The sequence below is a fragment of the Brienomyrus brachyistius genome, chromosome 7 (assembly GCF_023856365.1).
Source record: "Brienomyrus brachyistius isolate T26 chromosome 7, BBRACH_0.4, whole genome shotgun sequence".
Classification (NCBI taxonomy): Eukaryota; Metazoa; Chordata; class Actinopteri; order Osteoglossiformes; family Mormyridae; genus Brienomyrus; species Brienomyrus brachyistius.
The window spans coordinates 23,582,365-23,608,127 of NC_064539.1; the positions used below are offsets into that span (position 1 = coordinate 23,582,365).

Here is a 25,763-nt window from a genome sequence, read left to right on the forward strand (position 1 = left end):
TCGTCAGATGTTCACAGATGTTGATAAAAGATGATGTCATGCCACACAGTGGTAAACATGGCCTCGTCCCAGTTATTTTGAGACGGGTTTCTACCATGATATTCAAAATTATCTTATTTTTTCCTTAAAATTATACATTTTCTCAATTTAAACATTTAATATGTTTTCTATGATCTATTTTGAATAAAATATGGGTTTATGAGATTTCTAAATCATTGCTATCTGTTTTTATTTACAATTTGCACGTCCCAACTTTCTTGGAATTGGGGTTGTAACATCTTTGGGCCATTTCTAGCGTCGCTCAACAACCTCTGTTACTCGTCTTCCGGGACCATGCTAGTTATTTTGCCTCCATCCGTGCCTGTAGTTTGGAGTAACCAGAAGAATCTCGATATAATACATTTGAACTACACTGCTCAAAAGAATTAGAATTAGGAACACTTTGAAAACATCAGATCTTAATGAGAAAAAAATATTGCTGGATATCTATACTGATATTGACTGGGTAAAGTGTTAGCAATGAATGGATGCCACGTTTGATGGAAATGAAAATGATCAACCTACAGAGGGCTGAATTTAAAGACACCCCAAAAATCAAAATGAAAAAATGATGCAGCAAGCTAGTACATTTTGCAGAAATATCATTGCAGCAACTCAAAATCGCACTCAGTAGTTTGCATGGCCCCCATGTGCTTCTACGCATGCTTGACAACATCCTAATGTTGCTCCTAATGAGACGACGGATGGTGTCTTGGGGGATCTCCTCCCAGATCCGGACCAGGGCATCACTGAGCTCCTGGACAGTCTGAGGTGTAACCTAATGGCGTAGGATGGACCGAAACATAATGTCCCAGAGGTGTTCTGCTGGATTTAGGTCAGGTGAGCGTGGGGGCCAGTCAATGGTATCAATTCCTTCATCCTCCAGGAACTGCCTGCATACTCTCGTCACACGAGGCCGGGCATTGTTGTGCACCAGGAGAAACCCAGGACCCACTGCTCCAGCATAGAGTCTGATTATGGGTCCAAGGATTTCATCCCGATACCTAATGGCAGTTCAAGTGCCCTTGTCTAGCCTGTAGAGGTCTGTGCGTCCCTCCATGAATATGCCTCCCCAGACCATCACTGACCCATCACCAAACCGGTCATGCTGAACAATGTTACAGGCAGTAGAATGTTCTCCATGGCGTCTCCAGACCCTTTCATGTCTGTTACATGTGCTCAGGGTGAACCTGCTCTCATCTGTGAAAAGCACAGGGCACCAGTGGCGGATCTGCCATTTCTGGTATTCTATGGCAAATGCCAATCGAACTCCACAGTGCCAGGCAGCGAGCAGAGGGCCCACTAGAGGACGTCGGGCCCTCAGGCTACCCTCATGAAGTCTGTTTCCGATTATTTGGTCAGAGACTTTCACACCAGGTCATTTTGAAGGGCTCTTGCAGTGCTCATCCTGTTCCTCCTTCCACAAAGGAGCAGATACCTGCTGATGGGTTAAGGAACCTTCAACAGAACTGTCCAGCTGTCCTAGAATAACTGCCTGTCTCCTGGAATCTCCTCCATGCCCTTGAGACTGTGCTGGGAGACACAGGAAACCTTCTGCCAATGACACGTATTGATACACCATCCTGGAGGAGTTGCACTACCTCTGTAGGGTCCTGGTATCGCCTCATGCTACCAGTAGTTACACTGGCCGTAGCCAAAACTAGTGAAAACAATCAGAAAAGATAAGGAGCGAAAAATGACAGTGGCCTCCGCCTGTTAAACCATTCTGTGGGTCATCTCAATGTTGCCCATCTAGTGCAGCTGTTGGTAACATCATTAACACCAAAGCAGCTGAAACTGATTAACAGCCCCCTCTGCTACTTCACTGACCAGATCAATATCCCAGAAGTTTAATTGACTTGATGCTATACTCTGATTAATAAGTATTCCGTTAATGTTTTGAGCAGTGTAGTTAGTTAACACTGCTTATAGTACTTGATGGCACTTAATCAGTATCGCTGTATTCATGAGCTTCTAATGACTGACTCGAAAATCTTCCTGCATGCTATTGCATGATTAAAAAAAAAGTCGGTCACCCCTTTCTGGGGCACCATCCACAGCTACATCAATTCTGCTGTTCCTTACACCCATTTGGCCTGCAGAGGGCGCCATAGGAGACCCCTACACATAGCTTTTTTAAAAGCAGACCCAGTGTCTACAAAGAAGCAAAACTGTGCCTATTTAGCACCCTGCTCATTATCACAAAGCTCTCCTAAGGCTTGTTTCGCAATTTTGGGTCGGGCTAATGATCAGAATCAGCTGATGTGAACCCTTTACAAAAGTAAGCACCTGGGGCTGGGGGCTGTGGTTTCCCAAGCTGGAAGTCATTGGCATTTCCAGCGATCCAAAGGACAGAAAGGATATGACCTCTGACCCTCGGATTCAGAGGGTATCCATCCCATTATAAATGTGGAGCGCAGTCTTAACGTCAGTCTTATGTAATATGTCTTGCACCGCGTCCCCATTCTCTCCCTTCACTCCCTGGTCACTTGCCCGCGTTCTTTTACCTTTTAAAGCACACGAGAAGCCTGATTCTCGTTGGTTCCCTGTCTCATAGCGCTCTGACCCTCTCCAATGGCTGCTTTTCTGCCAAGGGTGTCCCCACCCATAAATAGAACACGGCTGACGAGAGATGCAGCGCTCGCCTGATGTAGAGAGGTCACCCCCCCCCCCCCCACAGTGAATGAGACACCCACACTGTCCTCCTTCTGTCCCGGAGCTGCACGCAGAGTGACTGCAGCCTCCCCTCCCTACCTTCTCATTCGTGAGCAGGGGTCTCACTGCTTGTTCATGCTAAGCCTACCGGAAGAAAACACTTTGATGGCTCAAATCGGTTGAGAGTCCCAGTCTGGGCAGCTGTGTGTGGGGTTTCAGGAGTGGGGGGCTGTACTGGAGAGGGAGGAACTAGGACACCCACCCCCAAGCACAGAGGAGTGCGCTTTCAGCAGCAGGTGAGTAACGGGGGGGTCGTAAATCCAGGTGGCAAATGTAGGCGAGGCTCTGTGTCCCAATTCGGCAGCTAGTTAGCAAACCTGCCTCCCCCCCTCCATTCCAGGGACCTGCTTGCCCGGCGATCGGAAGGGGGGGACCCGACCTGACTGGACCTTGGCTGAGCAGATCAGAATCTGAGCCACTCTCCTGCGTAAAGTGCAGCACAATGAACCCAAAGGTGAGTCTCTTGGACCGCGATGCTACTGCTGGACATTTTATTCGCTCTTAGGGTCAGCAGAGGATGGCAGGTTAATACACCCCACAAACCATAGTATAGAGACACAGCAGATCAAAGAATGCTGAAATGTCGTCCAGATGCTTATAATAAAAATTATTATAATGATTTTAGTTCAATTGTAATAGTTTTAATAGCTGAAAAACTAGCGTAATGCTGCATTTTTCTCTTACAATGACAAACACCCTTTCTTTTGTGCTGATTTGATTCTTTTACCATTTTATGTATTTCGCATGTGTATAATATACTATAAATGTTTCTTATGCTGTGCAAGATATATATATTTACATACACATTCCATACTTAATTTTACCTATAACGATTTGGGGGATGTATCAACTCATTACAGCTTACAGTAATTACTGTTGTGTATCAATATACAGCATCTTCCACTCGGGAAAAGCACGCCATCAAAGCTGCCACTAGTCAGCAAAATGCATGGAGAGTGTGGATGCCACTAGGAGCGGAACTTTTATCGTATATGACAATGGTGAGCGAATCTGTGGGCGAATGAACCGCGGTCCGTCACTGACCTGCGGTTCTGTCTCCCCGACGGATGCGGTGTTGTTGGTGGAAACGTTTCTGATGCTAATCAGCGTCTGACTTTATTAGGGTTGTTGTGTTGACCAGGAATGACGAACAGTCTTGTTTATGTCTACTTGCTTGCTTTTAGACCCTGTCACATCTACATGTTTTATAACCTGACAGGAATTTGACATTTTCGAGAAGTGTTACTTTTCGTTGGTATTTGTTTATTTTTGTTTTAATTTTTATGGGTTTCGTGGATTGGGCAGCCCTAGAAGGCAGTTACATAGTCTGGAGAGAGTCCTGCACTGACTTGTCGGCTGGTTTGTTTCCATGAATAAAGTATTAGCTGCCAGCTCAGAGGTCGAGCTTGGTGTGTGACGTTCTTTGCCCGTGGAGGCCATGATGTCACTGTAGAAGGGCGTCGTGTGGATTGTTTACCTCACGTCTTCCTTGCCGATCCTTAGCTGTCACAGATTGGACTCTTCTCAGAAAGTCCCAACTGGAATAAAGCTGTGGTGCTATATTATCAGACCGTCACCACCGATGCAAAAGCAAGACCGAAACAATGGTTTGCTTCTGAGTATCATGAATCATAATAATAACAAGCACAGGTGTCATATGATGTCATAGATATAGGTAGATTCATTAAGGAAGAGCTTCTGTAGCTTCTAGATGGTCTGGTTAACCGTGACATTGTTCATAGCATGAGGAAGGGTAGCTGAGAGCCTTCCTGCTGGAGGGATTAGTCTAGTGGAGCAGTTAACTTTATGACATAAGACCAGCCTGGGGGTTTGACATCTAAGACAGTGTTGACCTTTTCCACTGATGACTATAACACTGTTGCTCTTCACGCCTTTCACCCATTAGACTGTTACACCATTAAAATGAAAGACTGTGGGAGGCAGGATGGGGAGGCTGGAGCTGACTGGCCGATGCTGGGGTCATCAGTTCCCCCCCTGATTCAGCGTTTCTAATGCAGAAGTGAACCCCTTTGGCACTCCTGTAATTGGATTTGCTCTCCTAAATCACCTGGCAGACCATCTTGTTATCCGTGAACAGTGGGCAGAGGGCATGGGAGGTGGCACAGACAGCAAGAGTGAGGCAAGGAGCCTGGAAGTGGCGAAGGTCCACTAAAAGTAGAGGCTTTTTGCATGCAGACATCTAAGCTCTTCCAGGAGCTCTAAGTAAGCAGTGACTCCAGCCTGATTCCCATGAGTTGTCTTAGAAGTGACATCCCACCCAACAGCCTCCCCCAACTGTTTGCATGCCAAAGTTTTCCTTTCCATATGCTTTGTTTGAAGGGGACCCCCCCCCTCTTTTAAGTTATGGATGTCTGTGCATAGTTAGAGGTGAGCAGACAAGACTAGTTGAGTGATGGATCATTGCAGATATGTGGCATATTTCTAAACTGTGATCATCATAATGGCCTGCTGGAGAAAGGAGACGCCTTTCTCATTACTGAAGTTAAATGACATTATTTATTTAGTATTTAGCTGTCTCCCATGTTTGGGGACAGTTCCTTGCAGCGGTCCTACACATTACCAGCTGAAGTACTTTTTTGCGATGGAAAGAAGTTAATCACCTACCTCACTCAAGGATAAAAAAGCAGTTTTCATCCCAGCGTTAAAACTTAAAACCTCATCACATATCCGAGTCTAGCTCAGTTACTGCCATTCCCAGAAAATGTGGCATAGCACAAGATTTCTGCTGGGATAAATCCTCTTGCTGTCACTGAGTGCCTCTCTTTTCAGAATCAGAGTCTTTATTGGCACATGATCGAGGCCGGCGGAAATTACTGTCGGCACCCAGTAGCATGCTACTGTAAGAAACATGACAATAGACGAGCCGCTTTATTTTAGGGGTTTAGTGAAGACGGGTCATTTTTGACCCTTAGGGCAATCGTAATATACAGAACGTTAATCCCTTAGGAGGGCTAAGTAGTGCAGCGCTGAAAGCTGACACAGATACAATACTGACAACATGCATCACCTGAAATGTGCAATTCGAATGTGTGGGCAGAATGTCTGTGTTGATGCAAGTGTAGGCATGTAAACTGTGAAAATGTTGCATTGTTGATGCCGTTCCACGTTGGGGGGTCTGTTGAAGAGTCAAGGGAAAGAAGTGTTTTGATTTAGAGGTGAGTGAGTTGAGGGAGGCAGCTGGATCAGATCACATACATTTGACATCATTATTTTGGTTGAATCGACATCATGGGATCATGTAGTTACACTGGATCATGCGTTTTACGTTGGCCTAAATGATCGCATGTTGAATTAGAATGACTGCCATTGGACATCTACTCAGAAAACACTTTGGGTCGATTCTTATTGTTCAACAAAAGAGTTTAGGGAATTTAATTATAATTATATGCACCTGTTTGAATACCAGCAACTGCTAAGCAAATAAATTGTGATAATAAAAAAAATTCCATTAATTAAGGATTATTTCAGTCATTTTAAAATGACACCAACTCCGGTATGTGGCGAGTTCTTTGGCCCACCCACCTGCGCTGGACCTCCGTAACCGTAACGTGAGATACCTTCATTAGTGTTTACATGATGCTTGACTTTAAAATTTAAGCAGACAGAGGAGTTCTCCCCACAGCATTGTCACAGGTGTGGAGCCAGTGTTCCTGACTGGGGAAAGAACTAACATGATTGGTAGACGCCCACCTGTTCATGGATAGTTCAACTACACTTGCATACCGGAGGCTGATGAAAAGATGGAATGTAGGCCTACTTGAGACTGCTTAAAGCCTGGAGAGTACTGGCTGCCCAACATCCTGTGGAACAACGCATGCTGAAGCACATAGTGTACAGAAGTCGCCAACTGTCTGCAGAGTCAATAGCTACAGACCTCCAAACTTTGTGTGCTTTCAGATTAGCTCAAGAACACTGCATTGAGAACTTCATGGAATGGGTTTCCATGGCCGAGCAGCTGCATCCAAGCCTTACATCAACAATTGCAATGCAAAGCATCAGATGCAGTGGTGTTAAGCACGTCGCCACTGCACTTAGCAGCAGTGGAGACGTGTTCTGTGGAGTGACGAATCATGCTTCTCTGTCTGGCAATCCAATTGACGAGTCTGGGTTTGGCAGTTGCCAGGAGAACAGTATTTGCTTGACTGCATTGTGCCAAGTGTAAAGTTTGATGGAGGGGGGATTATGGTGTGGGGTTGCTTTCAGGGGTTGGGCTTGACTCCTTAGTTGTAGTGAAAGTAACTCTTAATGCTGCAGCATTCAAAGCCATTTTGGACAATTTCCTGCTCCCAACTTTGTGGGAACAGTTTGGGGATGTTTATGTTCCAATATGACTGCGCACCAATGCACAAAGCAAGGTCCATAAGAACATGTATGAGGAATCTGGTGTGGGGGGTCTTGTCTGGCCTGCACTGAGCTCAACCTGATAGAACACCTTTGGGATGAATTAGAGCAGAGACTGTGAGCCAGGCCCTCTCAATCAACATCAGTACCTGACCTCACAAATGCTCTTCCCACAAATTCCCACAAACACACTCCTAAACCATGTGGACAGCCTTCCCAGAAGAGTTGAAGCTGTTATAGCTGCAAAGGGTGGGCCGACTCCATATTAAAGCCTATGTATTAAGAATGGCATGTCATTAAAGTTCATGTGTGTGTAAAGGCAGGCGCCCCAATACTTTTGGCAATATAGTGTACACAAAAAATATAGCCCTCACTGTTGTAAAAATGTGTCCCCATTCTTCACCCAGCTGTGGACATTGATTTGCCAAAGAAGATCTTTGTATCTGTGTGTATTTATAGAAAAAGTGAATGAATGAATGACTGCATGAATAAAGTGTCAGTATGAGGCACTAAGTGGCCATGTTATGTAGCTGTTGACTGGGTGCCATACTGTAATATCACTGCGTTACCTTTCTGCTTGTGAAGGATGTTACTGGCCACACTTGACACTGATCGAGGAAACAGCTGCAGTCTTTTCACAGGATGTAGATTTCAGTGCACTTATCTAGCTGTTTGACACACGTGACACCTGACTGCTCAAACTCAATGAGTAAATCTAAAAGTTGGTATTTCCTTGACTTCAGCCCCCCCTCTGCTTCAGTGCTGAAGCCGAACCAGTAGGCAGTTTGTAATTAGCCAGTAACGTATCTGTCTAATCAAAGATCAGTAGCAGACTATGGATGAAGTGGAGCTGCCACAGAACGGGTGATAGTGTTTCGGCGTCCTTATGTTACACGGAGAGGAGGCGTGCCCACGCACACACAGGTAAGCACTGAGTAAGGTCTGCATCCCTCTGAGCTGAGATCTAGGCCTGGTGCTGCGTGCTGGGCCAGGGAGAAGCCCCAGTCTTTCCTACTCTCACGCCCAATGACAGGCATGTGGAGAAGGGGCTGACTATGGCACACGTGGAGCAGCTAAGGGATTTCATGGATCTGGATGAAGCAGGCACTTGTAGCCAGCAGGAGCGTGTGGGCAGCTGTCTGAAGAGACTGATTTGTGTACAGAGAGAGTAACAGATGTAGATCATTTGGGGAACGCCAGGACTGACTGAAAACTTAAAAGGATGTGGACATAGAGGTATTCATCTTGTTATATAGGACACTAGGATACTGATTACCAGGGAAGTTGTCTGAATTGTGATCTGTGTGTTTGCAGTAACTATGAGGCCAATATAGAGCAAGGTGTCTGTAAACTTGCAGTCTGATCGTTTAGCACGCTAACAGAACGAGTTTGAGAACTTTTTTAGAAATGTAGCAAAAGGAATTGAGCTACCGCTAATGGAAGTGCTTCAGAGAGACCCCCTGATGCTTTTGTGACTTGCTGTCATATCTGAGACCTTCGCTAAGCCAGAGCATAAAGGTACGTGTGCACATTTATCTGTCCTGATTACTGATAATGTATAAATCCATTTTAACTGCTGGCCCTGTAACAGACCGATGGAATGGAGACCCCTGTGTTTCTAATGGTACTGTTACCTTGGAAATGGATTGTCCTGAGTGATGTGAAGACATGGGCACTTTTGTGGGAGAAAGAGAGTAAAAGGGGGTGGGGGTGGATTAGAGGTATCAGTTGCAGGTGATGGGGGTCTCTTTGTCTTCTAGTAACTGGATCCCACACCTCTCATAGCCCAAATGAAGGGATTCAGGCTGTGACACAGCCTCATAGACCAGGTGAGGTTGGTGAAATAGCTGCTCCACCTACGATGCTAAGTCTGAAATTGAAATGAGGTCACAATTCTGCCTCATGCGTCCATCCACCCACTGTTTAAGCTCCATTTCTCCATGAATTTTGTCTCTCTGTGTCTCTTTATAGTTTCTCCTTTTCCATCTGTCTGTCTGTCACTGTCTGTCTGTCTGTCTCTGTTGGTCTGTCTGTGACTATGTGTCTTGTCTGTGCCCCAGTAACTCAAATGCCAGGCAAATGTCATGGGTAGGCGAAACATTTCCAGGACAAAACTATAAATATGATAATCAATTCCTCAGCATTACTTACACATGACAATGGAAAATGGAAATTCAATAGACACTGAAGAACAATGTTATGAAATCATTAAAAACGGTACATGACAATTTGAAGCATGACACATCACTCACCTAAAGGAGTTTGCTCTGAACGTGGGTGGAGTTTGCATGTTTCTGGGCGTGTCCTCTAGGGGTCCGATTTCCTCCCTCCATTAGGTGAATCGTGATTTGAGTTTGGAGTTTGAGTCTTATATAAGATGACATATGGAAAAAGAAATGTGAGGTAAAACTGTTCATTTTTAATTTGCTTTATTTGCTTTTTATACTACCTGCCTATGGAAGATTATAAGCACAAAAATTCAAATGGCAATTCATTTTGCAATTGTCAATTCAATATTCAACCAGAGCATGCATTTGTCATTTCAATATTTAATCTGTGCATGTAATTTGAAAATATATTCTGCAATCGGCAATTCAATGTGCAAAGTGCCTATGAAATCCTTAATTAATTTCATAATGTTTTGAATAAAAAATAGAATGACAATTCACTGAATTGCATTTCGTTTTGCCATGGGCTTTTTGCCTCTTTATTCAAATGGAAATTCATTTGGCAATTGTCAATTCAATATTCAATCAGAGCATGCATTTGTCATTTCAATATTTAATCTGTGCATGTAATTTGAAAATACATTCTGCAATCGGCATTTCAGTGTGCAAAGTGCTTATGAAATCCTTAATTCATTTAAAAATATTTTGAATAACAAATAGAATAACAAATCACTGAATTGCATTTCGTATTACCATGGGCTTTTTGCCTCTTTATTCAAATGGCAATGGCGTCCCCGGGAATTGCATTGCATGTTGGGGAGAAAACTCAATTTGCAATTCCCAACTGTCAGACCGCTCATCAAGGTGGACCTTCATTAACGACGTCACTTCCTTGTTTAGGGCCTCGCTACCATTCAACGGATTTGTTCGTTTAGTTAGAATGAGTAATGGCGGCAGAAGAGCTTGCAGTAAATATTTCTGCCTTAGCAGATGACATGGAAATTAATCGGGTATCAGCAGTAGATGCGTTTGATAGGTTGTTTGTGTTGTCACAGAGGGTAACCAACTGCGTGACTCGATGTAACGCCTGAGCTACATTAGTTTGCACCCTTCTCGTATCAAGTCCAGTTAAGATTGTAAGTTCCTCTACCCTCTGTGACAGCACAAACAACCTATCAAACGCATCTACTGCTGATACCCGATTAATTTCCATGTCATCTGCTAAGGCAGAAATATTTACTGCAAGCTCTTCTGCCGCCATTACTCATTCTAACTTTTTTTTTTTACGTTTTAAAGAACTTTATTTAGAGCAAAACAATTACAAACTCAAACAAACAGTTACTTATAAAAGTCTACATAACAATATATCACACCTCCTGTGGTAAAAGCATGTTATTGCAATGATATAATCAGCATGTTACAATCAAATAAGGAAAAGTGCAACTAGTTATAATTATTACAAATAATAAATAATAATTAAAAAAAAAATAATAATAATAAAGAAGATAAAGGGGGTTTACTCATTCTAACTAAACGAACAAATCCGTTGAATGGTAGCGAGGCCCTAAACAAGGAAGTGACGTCGTTAATGAAGGTCCACCTTGATGAGCGGTCTGACAGTTGGGAATTGCAAATTGAGTTTTCTCCCCAACATGCAATGCAATTCCCGGGGACGCCATTGCCATTTGAATAAAGAGGCAAAAAGCCCATGGTAATACGAAATGCAATTCAGTGATTTGTTATTCTATTTGTTATTCAAAATATTTTTAAATGAATTAAGGATTTCATAAGCACTTTGCACATTGAAATGCCGATTGCAGAATGTATTTTCAAATTACATGCACAGATTAAATATTGAAATGACAAATGCATGCTCTGATTGAATATTGAATTGACAATTGCCAAATGAATTGCCATTTGAATAAAGAGGCAAAAAGCCCATGGCAAAACGAAATGCAATTCAGTGAATTGTCATTCTATTTTTTATTCAAAACATTATGAAATTAATTAAGGATTTCATAGGCACTTTGCACATTGAATTGCCGATTGCAAAATATATTTTCAAATTACATGCACAGATTAAATATTGAAATGACAAATGCATGCTCTGGTTGAATATTGAATTGACAATTGCAAAATGAATTGCCATTTGAATTTTTGTGCTTATAATCTTCCATACCTGCCTGCTTGTTACTTCCAAAGCTTAACACATTGCAATGTATATTTATCTGGCCCAGTTATACAGCTACTCTGCCCCAGTTATATAATTTTTTTTAAATGTGTTTAAGCATCTTAATTAAAGGTCCAATGGATGAGCCCAGTTGAATTCAGATGATGACAACTGCAGTGAATGTCCCTTCTGACCATTTTGCCCTGCTTTGAACCCTGGGGCCATTCACAAGACCCAAATGTGGACTGCTGGAGGCCCCTGACATTGCATTTCGAAAGATCTGACCTTGGTCAGAAATGTCAACCAACGTTCTCACAGCGATAAGGCATGGAGAGCGTGGTTCCTTCTTCGCCCCTCCTAGATACCCCTCATTTTAAAGGGGTTGCAGGGACACGGTCGAATGTGATTATGGGAGAAATCCTCTGTGCCAGTGAGTGTTGGGTCAGACAGCCTCTCTCTGCAGTTGGACAGGGCGACTTTGTGTGGTCATGTTATTAACTAAATTGGACCATAATCAGGTCTTCTAATAGGCCAGCTTGGGAGGTGGGGGCCAGGAAGGGGCCAGAAAACTTGCTTGATTCACTGCCCACAACCCTCTGGCATAGCGGACATACATGTAAGATGTGAGGGTGCCTACAAGTGTCGGTGTGTGTTAGTCTGTGTGTGCGTGTGTGTGTGGTTCAGATACACATTACGTTGTGAGGACCAAATGTGCCCACAATGTGATAAAAACCTGTTATTTTTGACATTGCGGGGACCATTTTTTGGTCCCTATAAGTGGAAATTTGATTTTATAAAAATATGTGGCTGCAATCAAAAAACTAAAAATGCCAATACTTGTATTTTGTGTGGTTACTTATGGTTAAGGTTAGGGCTGGGTAGGGGTTAAGGTCGTCATTGCTAGGATTAGGGTTTTGCCCATAAAAATGAATGGAGAGTCCCCACAAAGATATGAGTATAGGTTTGTGTGTGTGTGTGTGTGTCTGTGTGTGAGAAAGAGAGCATATGCTCAGTAGTGTGTGTTTCCTTTCCTGTAAAAATGAAATCAGGAAATCCAGATAAAAATAATTTGTAAAAAGTGATGAATCGAGCATTGTGGCCTTGTCCTTTGGCATCTTCTGTCTCATGACTGTAACTGGCACTTTCCTGTGAGTGAAAATAGCAGTTTTCCTATAAATATGAGCTGGATTAGACTGGCAGGGGTGGGGGTGCGTACTGGGGCTCACAGTGAACGGGGCGTGTCTCAGAAACTGTACGTTCATGTGATAAAACGAATGAATAAAGCATATTTTTAACAAAAACGGAATATAAATATCCTACTTCATTCTGAACCTGCTACAATGTTTTCTTTCTTTTTCTTTTTCTCCTCAAACCCAAATTATCTTAAAAGCAGCAAAAAAACACCAAAAACTGTACTGAGAAAATTATCTAAAAAGTTGCACTGTATTTCACAGTGGCCGTGGTGTGTGTTGTATAATGATATTTCACCCTAGCACATCACGATGAATCCGGGCACCCCCCTTAACCCCCATGACCAGAAAATATAATGGTTTCCTATTGGTGGAAGTGGTGTGGCTACATATCTCAGTGCTTCCTTCCATGTTTTTTTTTGGCTGGGAATGATCAAGTATGCTCCCTTAGACAGAGACAGAGGAGCTCTTTGCTAGAGAAGAGGCATTATCACTGAAGGTAGGGAGATTCAACTTCAGGTTCGATGTTTTGGATTGACTTGCGAGAGATGCAGTGATGGGCGGAATGAGGCACGCGACCACATTAATGCACATTCTTGGTGTAAACATCTTGTATCCAGTAATTTGAGCCATATTAACCGGGGAAGTCAGAAGCTTTGAAGGCTGGTGGCTTCTTTTACCAGCCAGCAGACCAGTGAAATTGTGTGGCATGGAGTTTAATCTCCGGGGGCCTGAATAATGCACAGGTAACTGATGACATGATAGTGTGTTGGCACACGTGCAGCTTGGTGGGCTTTGCAGTAGACGGAAGCACAGAAACTGGCACACAGGAGTGATGGGGGTGAGCGCTCATCCATCTACCAGAATCCATGTCAAGGAATGATGGTTTTGGCATAGTAACCTTGTGTGTGTGGGACTACTGCTAATTTATAAACTGAACTTTCATTTTAATATCATCATTTTTTTTGTATAGCAGATGGTTTTGTATGGCAAATTTCCATTAGCTATTAAATTAAATACTTTTATTTAGGGATTCGGAGTAAAAGCTGATTTATACTTAATATAGAATCTGCGTAAGCACGGTATATACTGCACACGTAGTTTATGCCGTCGCCTGACGTGCACCTCCCCTGAAAAGCAACTGCAGGGTACTGTACAGGGTATGCAGCTACACCGTACAGATGGTGTAGATTCTGTGTAGAAGTTTAAATCAGCCTTGAGCGGAGTGGAATAGTTGTACTGTACCTAACCCCCCCCCCCTTGTCTGACAAGTGAGTAATTGCTTCGGAGTTACATGGAACACGGAAGCAGATTAGATAATATGTCCCGTCCTGAGATTCACACTCCTAGCAGGAGGGTCTGGTTTAGTTCACCTTCAGGTTTTTCCTTACAAACAATGGTAGATGGACAGTCATTGGAGGCTGACTGATAGTGGCCAGGAGTCCTTCAGACTGGGCTTAGATTGAGCTTTCCTCGCCTGACATGGGGACTGAGATGGATCAGTGATCCTGGTGACACATACCGGGCAAAAAGTGATAAGTGTGAGGCAAACAGGATGCCTACAAGAAGAGGTGCGTCCTTCAACCTTCCTGTTGCATCGCATGCAATTATTCATTTATGACACTGTAATACCAAAGGATTTCTGTAGTTTACATGCTTTTGCCAGTTTATACAGTACAGTTGTATATTTTAGAATTTGTGGCCCACAAAGGTGTGAATTGGGATCGTTACTTTCTTGGCCATTAGTGCCCAGGGCACAGACACAAATCAAAACACAAAAAACAACAGCTGTTTTCTTTCTGGAATGTAAAGAAAACCTTACATGTCCCGGCCCATCTGGTGACTTGCTTACGGAGCTCCCGAGGTTGACTTGTTATGGGTTTCTGCAGAGCCAGGAGATACGCGGCAGCAGGACCCTGCTGGACATGGAGGGCGCGCTGACAGCCCGTGATAGAGTGGGTATCCAGGACTTTGTGTTGCTGGATGCCTTCACGAGTGAGAGTGCCTTCCTGGACAACTTGAGGAAGCGTTTCAATGAGAATCTCATTTATGTGAGTCTCTTGCTTTGAATGACTAATAATCTTATTATTATTACTCTTTTTGTTATTGCTATTTATTTTTCTGGGGGAAATTGGTGGGTTTCTCTAACGGTATTATTGCTTTGGCCATAGTAATTTGAGGTTTGTTCTCTACCCTCTACTCACGATTGGGTTCGGTAAATAGCTCAGGGCCCATGGTTTGATACACTCACAAAATGTTCAACAAAATGAGACTGAAACCAAACTAATATCTCACAGTTCTTATTTATTCCTTTTTGGACCTGTACATTTACAAAAAAAAAAGGCTGGTTTCAAACCATTTTTCTTGCATTTTTTCCTTATTCTGCAGGCACCAGTGCAAAATGCAAAAAATAAAATCTCAAAGTAAAACTGACATTATGCATTTTGCGCCCTCTACCGTTGAAATTAAGGAATGATTTTGTGCCACAGTACATTGTTACACCCCTACAATCTGTATTGTCATTTTTTTAAATCTTATGTCAATCCTCTACTCTAACCCCTATCTGTCCTGACTCACCATGCTATAGCTGTGGTATTATGGTATGCAGAAGGAAAGAACTCATCTTGCAGCTCTCTCCCTCAGACATACATCGGCACTCTGCTCGTGTCCGTCAACCCGTACAAAGAGCTCAACATCTATACGAAAAAGCAGATGGATATTTACATGGGTGTCAACTTCTTTGAACTCCCTCCTCATCTGTGAGTATTCTGCCATGTTACAGTGACAAGGAGTGCGTGCGTGATCTCAGATAATGGATAGATACGGAAAATGAGACACCAGAGAAAATATGTCTTATGAAAACATGTGTTTGTGTTCACACCTGAAAATCCTTTTGTTGCATCAGTTTTGTTTGCATGTTTGTGTATATTAGGCCTAAACTTGTGTGTTCACCACTAACAAAGTTTGGAAAGTGATGTCCAATAATTCTGCTAAAAATGGTACATTTAAATTATGTAGATACCAGAATGACTGTGTAGGGTTTGTCTTGTCCAGCTACGCCCTGGCGGACAACGCCTACCGCACTATGATAATGGAGAGCAACAATCACTTTATACTCATCTCTGGAGAAAGTGGGGCTGGCAAAACAGAGGCCTCCAAGAAGATCCTGCAGTTCTATGCGGTCAGCTGCCCAAAAACCAAACTGTTGGATACTGTGAGGGACAGGCTTCTCCTATCTAACCCTGTTCTGGAGGTCAGAGGGTCACGTGCGAACCGTCCAGTATTTCAGCTAGTGCAGAAGAGCCTATGGATCAATAAATATTAGCGCTTCTGACACCTTCCTTTATTTTTGCAGGCCTTCGGCAATGCCAAAACACTGAAGAATGACAACTCCAGTCGCTTCGGGAAGTACATGGACATCCAGTTTGACCACCAGGTACAGAAAGGGCCGACCAGTTTTTGGAGAAATCTGTCTGCATTGTTTATTGAAGTCTAAACTCCAGTTGATTCTAAGGGGGAGGCAGTAGGTGGGCACATCCTCAGCTATTTGCTGGAGAAGTCCCGCGTGGTCCATCAGAACCATGGTGAGAGGAACTTCCACATCTTCTACCAGCTGATGGAGGGGGCGGAAGACGAGATGTTGCGTTGGTTGGGTCTGGTGCGGGATTGCCAGAAGTACAGCTACCTAGTACAGGTAAGTGTCAGAAATGTGGACACCTTGATCAAATGGACCTGGAGGATTGGAATACTTTTACTAGCCTTCGAATCACTGCCAGTCACACACATATAGAAGTCAAATGTCTTTGGTCATATATTTGATCTATTTGATCCTAAATCTCTGTGTGGTCAGGGTTATGCCACAGTCACAGGTTTTTGACAGCACTATAATCCAACACATGCTTTGGAGACTGGTTTGACTTCTTCCTTTTGGTCTTATAAAAGGGGGATTGTGCCAGGGTGAGCTCCATCAATGACAAGAATGACTGGAAGACCGTACGCAAAGCTCTCTCCGTCATCGATATCAGCGAGGGTGCAATGGAGGTGAAGCTGTACCTATGAATTCAGACACCTGGGCTGAACGGATTAGTTTGAGCATTTTGCATGTCATGTTTCTGTGTTATCCTGCTTGCCGGCTGGTGTCGCTGTGAGTTTTTCACCCGCTTATCATCTGGCTGTGATGCAGCACCTGTTTGGGATCATCGCCAGCGTCCTGCATCTTGGAAACATTCAGTTTACGACGGATTATCGGGGATACGCCGCTTTGAACAGCAACACAGAGTTGCATTGGCTTTCCAAGGTAAAATGCTCACTCGATTGTACCGGATTGTACAGGTAAGGAGCCTCTGGATGTGAATGGGAATTTACTCTTGGGAATGTCACTGGATTTCCACTTCCCATTAGTTATTTTACTGGATCCCATTGGGCTAAACCAGGCAATAATGACAGCAAATGGTTTTCTCACCAAACCTGTAGACTCGCTTTTGTGTGAACAGTACAACAATACTGTTATAAATTCAAGATAAGATACAAACCAAACCCTCGTTCTGTCATAATTAAACCTTGTATTATTTATTCAGCTTTTACAAGATGCCGCCATGCTTTCCATGTTGATGGTATTGTAAAAGTCCATTCTTCTGTTTGGTCCTTACCTTCATGTCCAGTTGCTAGGGGTCCCAATGCTAGTGCTGCGGGAGGGCCTGACTCACCGGAAGATTGAGGCCAGGGCAGAGGAGGTAAAGAATGCTACCTTTTCAGTCCATCTGGTGTTTGTTTGATGAGTCTGATCACCAAATACAGAAATAATATATCAAAAAGCACCAGTTCATTGTACATATTCAGAAGCACTATATTTATAATGAGTATCACCCATTATTGTGTAGTGTCAGTTACCGTGAATTGCTTCAGTACAAGTTTGAATGCTTAAAAATACAAGTCATCCAAGTTAGTTTGTCAAAGCCAGTCTACTGATGTCATGCTGTGCAGACAGAGAGCTAGTCGATCACTTACAGTCCCTGGGTCCGACAAAAAAATAGTCAATCCTGTCCCTTGTGGTTTCCAGGTCCTCAGCCCTTTCACAGTGGACCATGCAGTCTATGCCAGAAATGCTTTGGCTAAAGCAATCTATGGCCGCACTTTCACATGGCTGGTGAACAAGATCAACGAGTCTTTAGCAAACAAGGTGAGGTCTCCTGAACACCACTCAGTCCATAGGTGGCCAGTCTCCCTCCTGGAATCCCAAAATCTCCTAGGATCTTCAACTGAATTTTTTAAATGAATACTTGATTTAACACCTGAAGTGTAAGATTACTTGTATAGCTACTTCAGTAAAGAAAATGTATGTGGAGTAGCGGTTGTATTAAATGTCCAACCTTTTAAGCTCAGAGTTTAGTATCCTTGACCTCATGCAAAATTAAAGATCATATTCAAACAAGTTCACCCAAACAAGTAAAGATTGTCCTATTTCGCAGCTTCACATACTGATGGGAAGTAAATCTTTTGTTGAAGTGTTTTCCCCGAAAATCCACCAAAGACAAACTGAAACTGGAATCCTAACACTTGGCAAGCCAGTACTATTATTACTAATATAAAAACAAAGGATTTTGGGGGAAGTTATAGGGGTAGTTATGGAAATTGATTGCTTGTTTCTGTGGTTCACTCTGTAGGATTCTACCAGGAAAACTGTCATTGGGCTGCTGGACATCTATGGTTTTGAAGTGTTTAACATCAACAGGTGAGAGACATTTGTGAGAATCTCCTCTTCTAGTCCAGGCCCTGTTGCATCATTTATGCAATATGCGGCTGGCCTTTTACATGAAGGATCCTGGTATTATTCTGCCTTACAAGCATTATCTTCCTGCTTGCCTCATTAATTGTATGGTAAAATTAAAGTACTATCCCACTTTCCAATATTACTGCTGGCTGCTAAAACCTCCATGACCTGCACGGTTTACAACCTGCTCTCCCACTTCCAAGGAGCATAATTAGATACTTCTGGCACACATTTTGATCTGTCGCGTGTGTGTTTATGCCTCCAGCTTTGAACAGTTCTGCATCAACTACTGCAATGAGAAACTTCAGCAGCTCTTCATTCAGCTGACACTCAAGTCGGAGCAGGAGGAGTATGATATGGAAGGGATTGAAGTAAGCACCTCTTTATGTTTACCCAGTGCTGCATCCTGTCTGCTGCAGAGAGTCATTGTGTGGTGTCTTGGTCGTTGAGTCTGTTTAAAGTCTATGTTCTCTATGTTGTCCATGTTGATTGCAGTGGGAGCCTGTTCCGTTCTTCAACAACAAGATTATCTGTGACCTGGTGGAGGAGAAACACCATGGGATAATCTCCGTCTTGGTGAGCACACCCTGCCTGGACACAGGGGGTGGAGCAACCTGGAATGCAAAAGACGACAAAGACCCAAAAATCTGACATCAAAGATTGGCGTCATAGGCGGTAGAACTTTTAGTTTGTCATACAGGCAACACTAAGAAAAGTCCGCCTCTTTTAAAACATAATAAATCAGTCAAATTCAATAATAAAGAATATATAAATACAGTGATCAAATAAATATGAAGGTGATCTGAACATTATAGGTTTCTTAAAATTGAGACAGACATGTAACATGATACAATGATGCCGCTGTTTCTCCATCTGTCTCCCTTCGAGGACGAGGAATGCCTGCGACCGGGGGAAGCCTCTGATCTCACCTTCCTCACCAAGCTTGAGGAGAAAATGGGAAGGCATCCTCACTTTGTTACGTGAGTGCCTCTAGTGGCCAAACACAGGCATATACCCGCATACATACAAACACATACAGCTGTGCAAAAAAATTAAGAAACCGACTTTTTTGTCTTTACTCGTTTCTCAGTTTATGGGTGTGTGTTTGTGAACAATTCAGTTGAAACCAGAAGTTTACATACACTAAACATATACACTACAAATACACAAAAAGTTTTTCTCCTCGCTGTCGAACATTAAATCAAAGCAACTTTTTCTGTTTTAGGTCAGTTAGGATCCCCAGTTTTTTTTTGTATTTGTTAAATGTCAGAAGTATAAAGTCAGACAGATAACTTTATAGAGATTTTTTTTTTTATCACTTTAATCAAAGTCAAAAATTTAAATACACTTCCTTAGTATTTAGTAGCATTGCCTTGAAACGGTTTCACTGGGGCCAAACACTTTGGGTATGTCCTCCCACAAGCTTCTCACGATAGTTTGCCGGACTATTGGCAGCTCCAATTCTAATGACTACTGTCATTCCTCATGACAGAACTGCTGTAACAGAGTCAGTTCGTAAGCCTTCTTGCTCACACTCGCCTTTTCAGTGCTGCCCACAAACTGTATGTAGGATTGAGGTCGGGGCTTTGTGACGGCCACTATAATACCTTGACTTTGTTGTCCTTAAGCCGCTTTGTAATTAATTTGGACATATATATGGGGTTGGGGCGGCATGGTTGTGCAGTGGTTAGCACTGTTGCGTCACACCTCTGAGACCCGGGTTCGAGTCTCCGCCTGGGTCACATGTGTGTGGAGTTTGCATGTTCTCCCCATGTCGTCGTGGGGTTTCCTCTGGGTACTCCGGATTCCCCCCACAGTTCCAAAAACATGCTGAAGCTAACTGGAGTTGCTAAATTGCCCGTAGGTGTGCATGTGTGAGTGAATGGTGTGTGAGTGTGCCCTGCGATGGGCTGGCCACCCATCCTGGGTTGTTCCCTGGCTTGTGCCCATAGCTTCCGGAATAGGCTCCGGACCCCCCGCGATCCAGTAGGATAAGTGGTTTGGAAAATGGATGGATGGATGGATATTTGGGGGTCATTGTCCATTTGAAAGATCCATTTGTACCCAAGCTTTAACTTCCTGGCTGATTTTACTTCCTAGATCCACATAATTTCCTTTTCTCATGATGCCATCTAGTTTGTGAAGTGCACCAGTCCCTCCTGCAGCAAAGGAGCCCCCCAGCATGATGCTGCCACCCCAATACCTCACGGTTGGGATGGTGTTCTGAGGCTTGCAAGCTTCCCCCTTTTCCCTCCAAATACACCGTTGATCATTATGGGCAAACTGTTCAATTCATCAGACCACAGGACATGTTTCCAAAAATTAAGATCTTTGTCCTCATATGCAGTTGCAAACTGTAGTCTGTTTTTTTTTACGGCGGTTTTTAAGCGATGGCTTTCAACTCGCTAATTGTGGTGGTTCAGCTCATGTCAGTAGAGGATCATTTTACTGTGGATAATGACACTATCTTACCAGTTTCAGGCAGCATCTTCACGAGGTCTTTTGCTGTCCTCCTGGGGTTGATTTCGACATTTCGCACCAAAACATGCTTACATCTCTGGGACTCAAATTCTATTTTATGCCTCAGAATCTATTTCATTGTAAATATACTGTACTTCTGCTGGCATGTTCCAAACTAAATCTCATTGTACTTAAAATTACAATGAAACATCTATCTATCTATCTATCTATCCGTCAATCCATCCGTCCATCCTTCCTGAGCCGTATGATGGCTGTATTCATTCATGATGTTTATTCTTGCTATTATTGTTTGAACAGATAACACAGGCACTTTCAGGCTTCTGGGAATTGTACTAAGGACTTCTGGAGGTCCATGATTCTTTTCCTGACACCTTGGTTAATCTCTCTTGATTTTCTCATGATGTCACAGAACGAGACTCTGTGTTGAGATGTGCCTTTAAATACATCCACACGTGTACCACCAATTAATGAATTGGTGTCAATTAACCAATCAAAAGTTTCTAAAGCCAGTGGAATCACCTGGAATGTTCTGTGTTATTTAAAGACATAATGAACTTAATTAGTGTATGTAAACTTCTGACTTTGATGAAAGTTATAAAAATAAAAAGTAGTAATAAATAATAATTAAAATTATCTCTCTCTTTATTCTGACATTTAACCATTACAAAAAAAAAATTGGTGATCCTAACTGACCTAAAACTGACCTAAAACCGAAAAATTTTACTCTGATTTAATGTTTAACAGTGAGAAAAAAAAGTTTCGTGTCTTTTACTGAAGTGCATGTCTGGTTTCAATTGTTTATATTTTTTGCAAACTGCAGCCTGGTTCTTCCCTGCTTCTCCTTGATGAAGGGCTCCTTCCCTGCTTCGTGGGACTTCAGTCCTGCTTCTTGGGCTACGTTCACACTGCCATGCTGAAGTGACTCAAATTGGATGTTTTGCCTTAATCTGACACAGATCTGATCTTTGCAGGGCTGTGTGGACATGCAAATCTTATCTTTTCAAATCAGATTTGTGTCACTTTCATATGTGGTACTAAACCAGACACGCATCCGATTCGCGGCCATGTGACCTGAATGTGAACACTCAGATTGGAATTCATATGGCTTTTTTCTTATACGCACGCGCATACAGATATTTACATAAACTGCATCAGCCACTTGAACTGTTACATAGCTGAAAATTGAGAAGTCAGTGACAAATATATGTCTGTACATGGCCTCCATGCCTATATGTTTGTGTGATATGGCCTGCAGACACAAACTGGCTGATCAGAAGACCCGGAAGACCTTGCAGAGAGGCGATTTCCGCCTCCTGCACTATGCTGGGGAGGTGACATACTGTGTTGTCGGTGAGGAACGTTCCACAACACTACACCTCTAGACATACACTATTGCCTTGGGGTCTCTTTAGCCCCTGATGTCGCTGTGATTACCATTAAAGTAAAGCTGATGATTGGAACTATTTGCTGGTATGGGCACAGAACAGCATTGTGTCTGTGGGGTGGAGTTGCTGCATAACTTGTGATTTGTAGACAGGTAACCATGACAAACTTAACTTAAATGTATGTACAGGTTCAGCAACCGCAGTGAAAGGCCCACCCTGTTTCGTTTCAGGATTCCTGGACAAAAACAACGACTTGCTGTACAGGAACATCAAAGATGTGAGTTTCTCTCAGGTCACCAGCAGCCAACAGGCGCACAATCGCTTGTGGGGCTGGGGTCCTGAAATATTCATAGTCCAGAAGTCTCACAGTGAATAATTGAGGAGGGGATTGTTGAGTGTCAACTGGCTGGGCCGCCTCTGCTCTAGGGGCACCGCCGCTCACGTCTGTCTGTGTCGACAGTTATCAGTTATCATAGTTCCATTTCATGATCACTCTACCATTGTCATCACTGTTCATTCATTTTTTTCTTATCTTTGATGATAAGTATCTCTGTTCTTGTCTGTAATTGTACAAAGTGTACTGGTGTCAGGGTTAGGATCCAGCTGAGATGCATGACTTGTGCTGCACCCAGGTGATGCGACAGTCCAAGAATTCCCTCGTCAAACACTGCTTCCCTGCTGTGGAGCCCGACAACAAGAAGAGGCCTGAGACGGTAAACAAAGGAAGACCCAGGAATCATCCTTCCCTTGTTTATAGCTGTACTTTTGTTCCATTTTCCACGTTTACCTCAGTTTGAACAGTTTGTGCTGGGTGCTGGATACTCCATAAAACTGATTAAGTCCTGCCCTGCAGAAGCTTCATTCTTAAAGGGTTTAACCTGATTGATCAGTATAACAGCGGCCTGCTCGATGGAACGTAACTCTTTACCCTTTAAAGGGTGTTTTTTTTTTTTAAACTTAATTTCTCACCCTCTCTTATTGACTTGTAGGTAGCCACTCAGTTCAAGAGCAGCTTGATGGGCCTGACAGAAATCCTCATGTCCAAGGAGCCGTGGTACGTGCGTTGCCTGAAACCCAACGATGCCAAGCAGCCAGGTGTGTAACGCTTTAGGTAGGCCCGTTTGACGCTGTGTTTGTGGTGCCCTTGAACCATCGCTCACACATTAGCTCTCGATGCCGCCATCTGATGAGCTCTGTGTTCCTGCAGGGCGTTTTGACGACGTTCTGGTGAGACACCAGGTGAAGTACCTGGGGCTGATGGAGCACCTCAGAGTCCGACGGGCCGGCTTTGCCTACAGACGACGATACGAGGTCTTTCTGCAGAGGTATGTAGATGGGAGATGCTTGGGAATACTTACATAGTGATTCAGCAGAAATGAATCATGTATAGGAGGGATGTATAGTTGTGTCGGTAGATGACTGTGTGAATCTAAAACACCTTTGTTTCCAACCTGAAGTGGCAAGAGAAATGACTTGTTGCTGATATATTAACCTCAGTATTGAGGTTCAGAGCAAAGAATGAAGTTGAGCCCTAAAGGGACATGTTTCACCTGACTGTGTTGTTCTCAGGTACAAAGCCCTGTGCCCTGACACCTGGCCCCACTGGAGAGGTGACCCTGCGGAAGGTGTGCAGAGGCTGGTCACACATCTGGGCTACCGGCCAGATGAGTACAAGATGGGCAGGTGTGGTATTGAACATCCTGAATAAGTGTGTGAGCTAAGTCAATTTGTTGGAAGCTTTCCAGTGAATATAATAAGATTCAAGTACAATTGTTCATTGTGTAGCGATCGAATTCCGATTGAGCGACAAGTTTAAGTGAAATGGTCGCTAAAATCACAGTAGTCTAGGTGTGATCGCGAATGTGCTTATGACTAGAGAGATGGACGGGGATGATATCTATCTGCATTCCCATCTGTCCTTGCAAACATGTAAACCATACCCACCCCAACCCCGTATCAACAGTGCAGTGTACAATTAAATGTGTCCATATTTGCCTTTAAATATCTTAATTATTGAGTTACTCACTTAACACGACCACTAGGTGGTGTTGGGGTGAGAAGAAATAATTTAACAGAACAAAATGACTGATAATTAATATAACATTTACTAGCAATTTCATTACCATTACTGCTGTGTTACCATGCATTTTATTACCATCCTCACAGGAATATAGTAAAGATCATCTCCATTCCTGCTGTTACCGCAGGGATATTTTTCTTTTTATCGCCGCGGATATGGCACTCAACTCTCTACTTACAGCTTCACTTCAGCCTTCCATACTCAATTTCTTTTGTGCTTCATGAACAAGATCCCTGTTACTCCGGCGAAATTTGGTCATAAATGTGTGCATTGGTCGGAAAATTTATTTTTTTTATTACCATCGTGCTTGAGAATGGTCATTATAACGAAGGTACAGTCAGCCCTTGGTTAACGAACGTCTATATTAACGAACAACGCACTTAACGAACATTTTTTCTCATATTGAACAACGAACACAAACGCGGTCAGCGAACCGTCGGCCAGTCACTCAATAGCTGGCTGAGAGGCTGAGCGCCATCCGCGAGCGCTTTCTGGGTGGACTAACTGAACGCTCCACTCTATAGCCTCATAAACGGTACCCACGCTTTGTTTTGTTTACATTTTTCTTTTTCAGATTACGTAGTTTTTATTTTATAGATTGCTTAATTCATAATTTTACTGGTCTGTACAAACCTTTCCATTCATTACATTTAGCCAAACAAGTTATCCAGTGGTCGTGCTGCAGAGCCGCTTCCTCCCGTTCAGTTTTGTTTTTTACGTGGAAACCGGGAGGCTGCCAGCCAACGCTGATTTATGCGAAGAGCTTACCCACTCAGCCGGGTTAGCTGATGGTTGCCCAGCAGAGCTGCTTGGTCCCGTTCTGTTTTGTTCTTTACGCGCAAAGACGGTGACCGCTAGCCAACGCTCATTTATGCGAAAAACGGTTTAGCCGTGAAGTGTTGGGAAGGGATTACTGTCCATTCCAGCAAGCCCCTGATGTCAACTTTATTATGCAAAGTAAAATAATTGTTTTTTTTTTTATATATATATTATTGTTTTTCGTTTTTAAAGAAACCTTTCGTGCATTATTTACCAATAAGAGTGGGTTTTTATACTAGACCTGGAACGGGTTATTTCATTTCCCGTTATTCCTTATGGTAAAAATTAATTTGATTAGCGAACATTTTGATTAACGTACAGAATTTGGAACGGATTATGTTCGTTGTCCAAGGGCTGACTGTAGTCACTTACCATGATGCCATGATGAGGGGCTGTATTAGGTTGTAGATGGAAGGGACACCACAAGGTGGGACTGTTGCTGATGGTCTGGAAGTACTTGTTCCTCCCTCTGTCGCTTCACAGGACCAAGATCTTCATCCGTCACCCCAGGACCCTCTTTGCTACTGAAGACGCCTTCGAGACTTGCAAACATGAGCTGGGTGGGTGGCTTCCTGAAGATTTCC

At 43.2% G+C, this 25,763-nt stretch overlaps 1 protein-coding gene and 1 long non-coding RNA gene across 5 annotated transcripts in view; one reads left to right on the top strand and one right to left on the bottom strand.

Moving 5' to 3' along the window:
- Window positions 1–2,790: 2,790 nt before the first annotated feature.
- myo1hb (myosin IHb) overlaps window positions 2,791–25,763 on the top strand; it is a 39,747-nt gene continuing 16,774 nt past the window's right edge. The window contains exons 1-22 of one of the 3 annotated variants that reach the window (XM_049019166.1): window positions 2,791–2,990; window positions 3,095–3,208; window positions 14,534–14,695; window positions 15,288–15,403; window positions 15,699–15,897; window positions 16,000–16,080; window positions 16,159–16,338; window positions 16,587–16,685; window positions 16,828–16,941; window positions 17,306–17,377; window positions 17,704–17,823; window positions 18,308–18,375; window positions 18,680–18,785; window positions 18,910–18,990; window positions 19,303–19,394; window positions 22,151–22,245; window positions 22,511–22,557; window positions 22,913–22,993; window positions 23,270–23,375; window positions 23,488–23,605; window positions 23,850–23,963; window positions 25,663–25,739. In XM_049019166.1, the coding sequence (XP_048875123.1) occupies window positions 3,197–3,208; window positions 14,534–14,695; window positions 15,288–15,403; window positions 15,699–15,897; window positions 16,000–16,080; window positions 16,159–16,338; window positions 16,587–16,685; window positions 16,828–16,941; window positions 17,306–17,377; window positions 17,704–17,823; window positions 18,308–18,375; window positions 18,680–18,785; window positions 18,910–18,990; window positions 19,303–19,394; window positions 22,151–22,245; window positions 22,511–22,557; window positions 22,913–22,993; window positions 23,270–23,375; window positions 23,488–23,605; window positions 23,850–23,963; window positions 25,663–25,739 (2,140 nt within the window). In that variant the 5' untranslated portion in view covers window positions 2,791–2,990; window positions 3,095–3,196. Of the gene's footprint in view, window positions 2,991–3,094; window positions 3,209–13,075; window positions 13,144–14,051; window positions 14,216–14,533; window positions 14,696–15,287; window positions 15,404–15,698; window positions 15,898–15,999; window positions 16,081–16,158; window positions 16,339–16,586; window positions 16,686–16,827; window positions 16,942–17,305; window positions 17,378–17,703; window positions 17,824–18,307; window positions 18,376–18,679; window positions 18,786–18,909; window positions 18,991–19,302; window positions 19,395–22,150; window positions 22,246–22,510; window positions 22,558–22,912; window positions 22,994–23,269; window positions 23,376–23,487; window positions 23,606–23,849; window positions 23,964–25,662; window positions 25,740–25,763 lie in introns of those variants that run through there. The other 2 variants (XM_049019167.1, XM_049019168.1) reach the window with 2 other exon arrangements.
- On the bottom strand, window positions 17,384–25,684 carry LOC125745905 (uncharacterized). Of its 2 annotated transcripts, none has more exons than XR_007398805.1 (3): window positions 25,552–25,684; window positions 18,794–19,028; window positions 17,384–17,787 (listed from the first exon to the last, which is right to left on the bottom strand). It is a non-coding gene; the product is annotated as an uncharacterized LOC125745905 (long non-coding RNA). The 2 variants fall into 2 exon arrangements; XR_007398804.1 differs by lacking the exon at window positions 25,552–25,684 and adding an exon at window positions 23,250–23,492.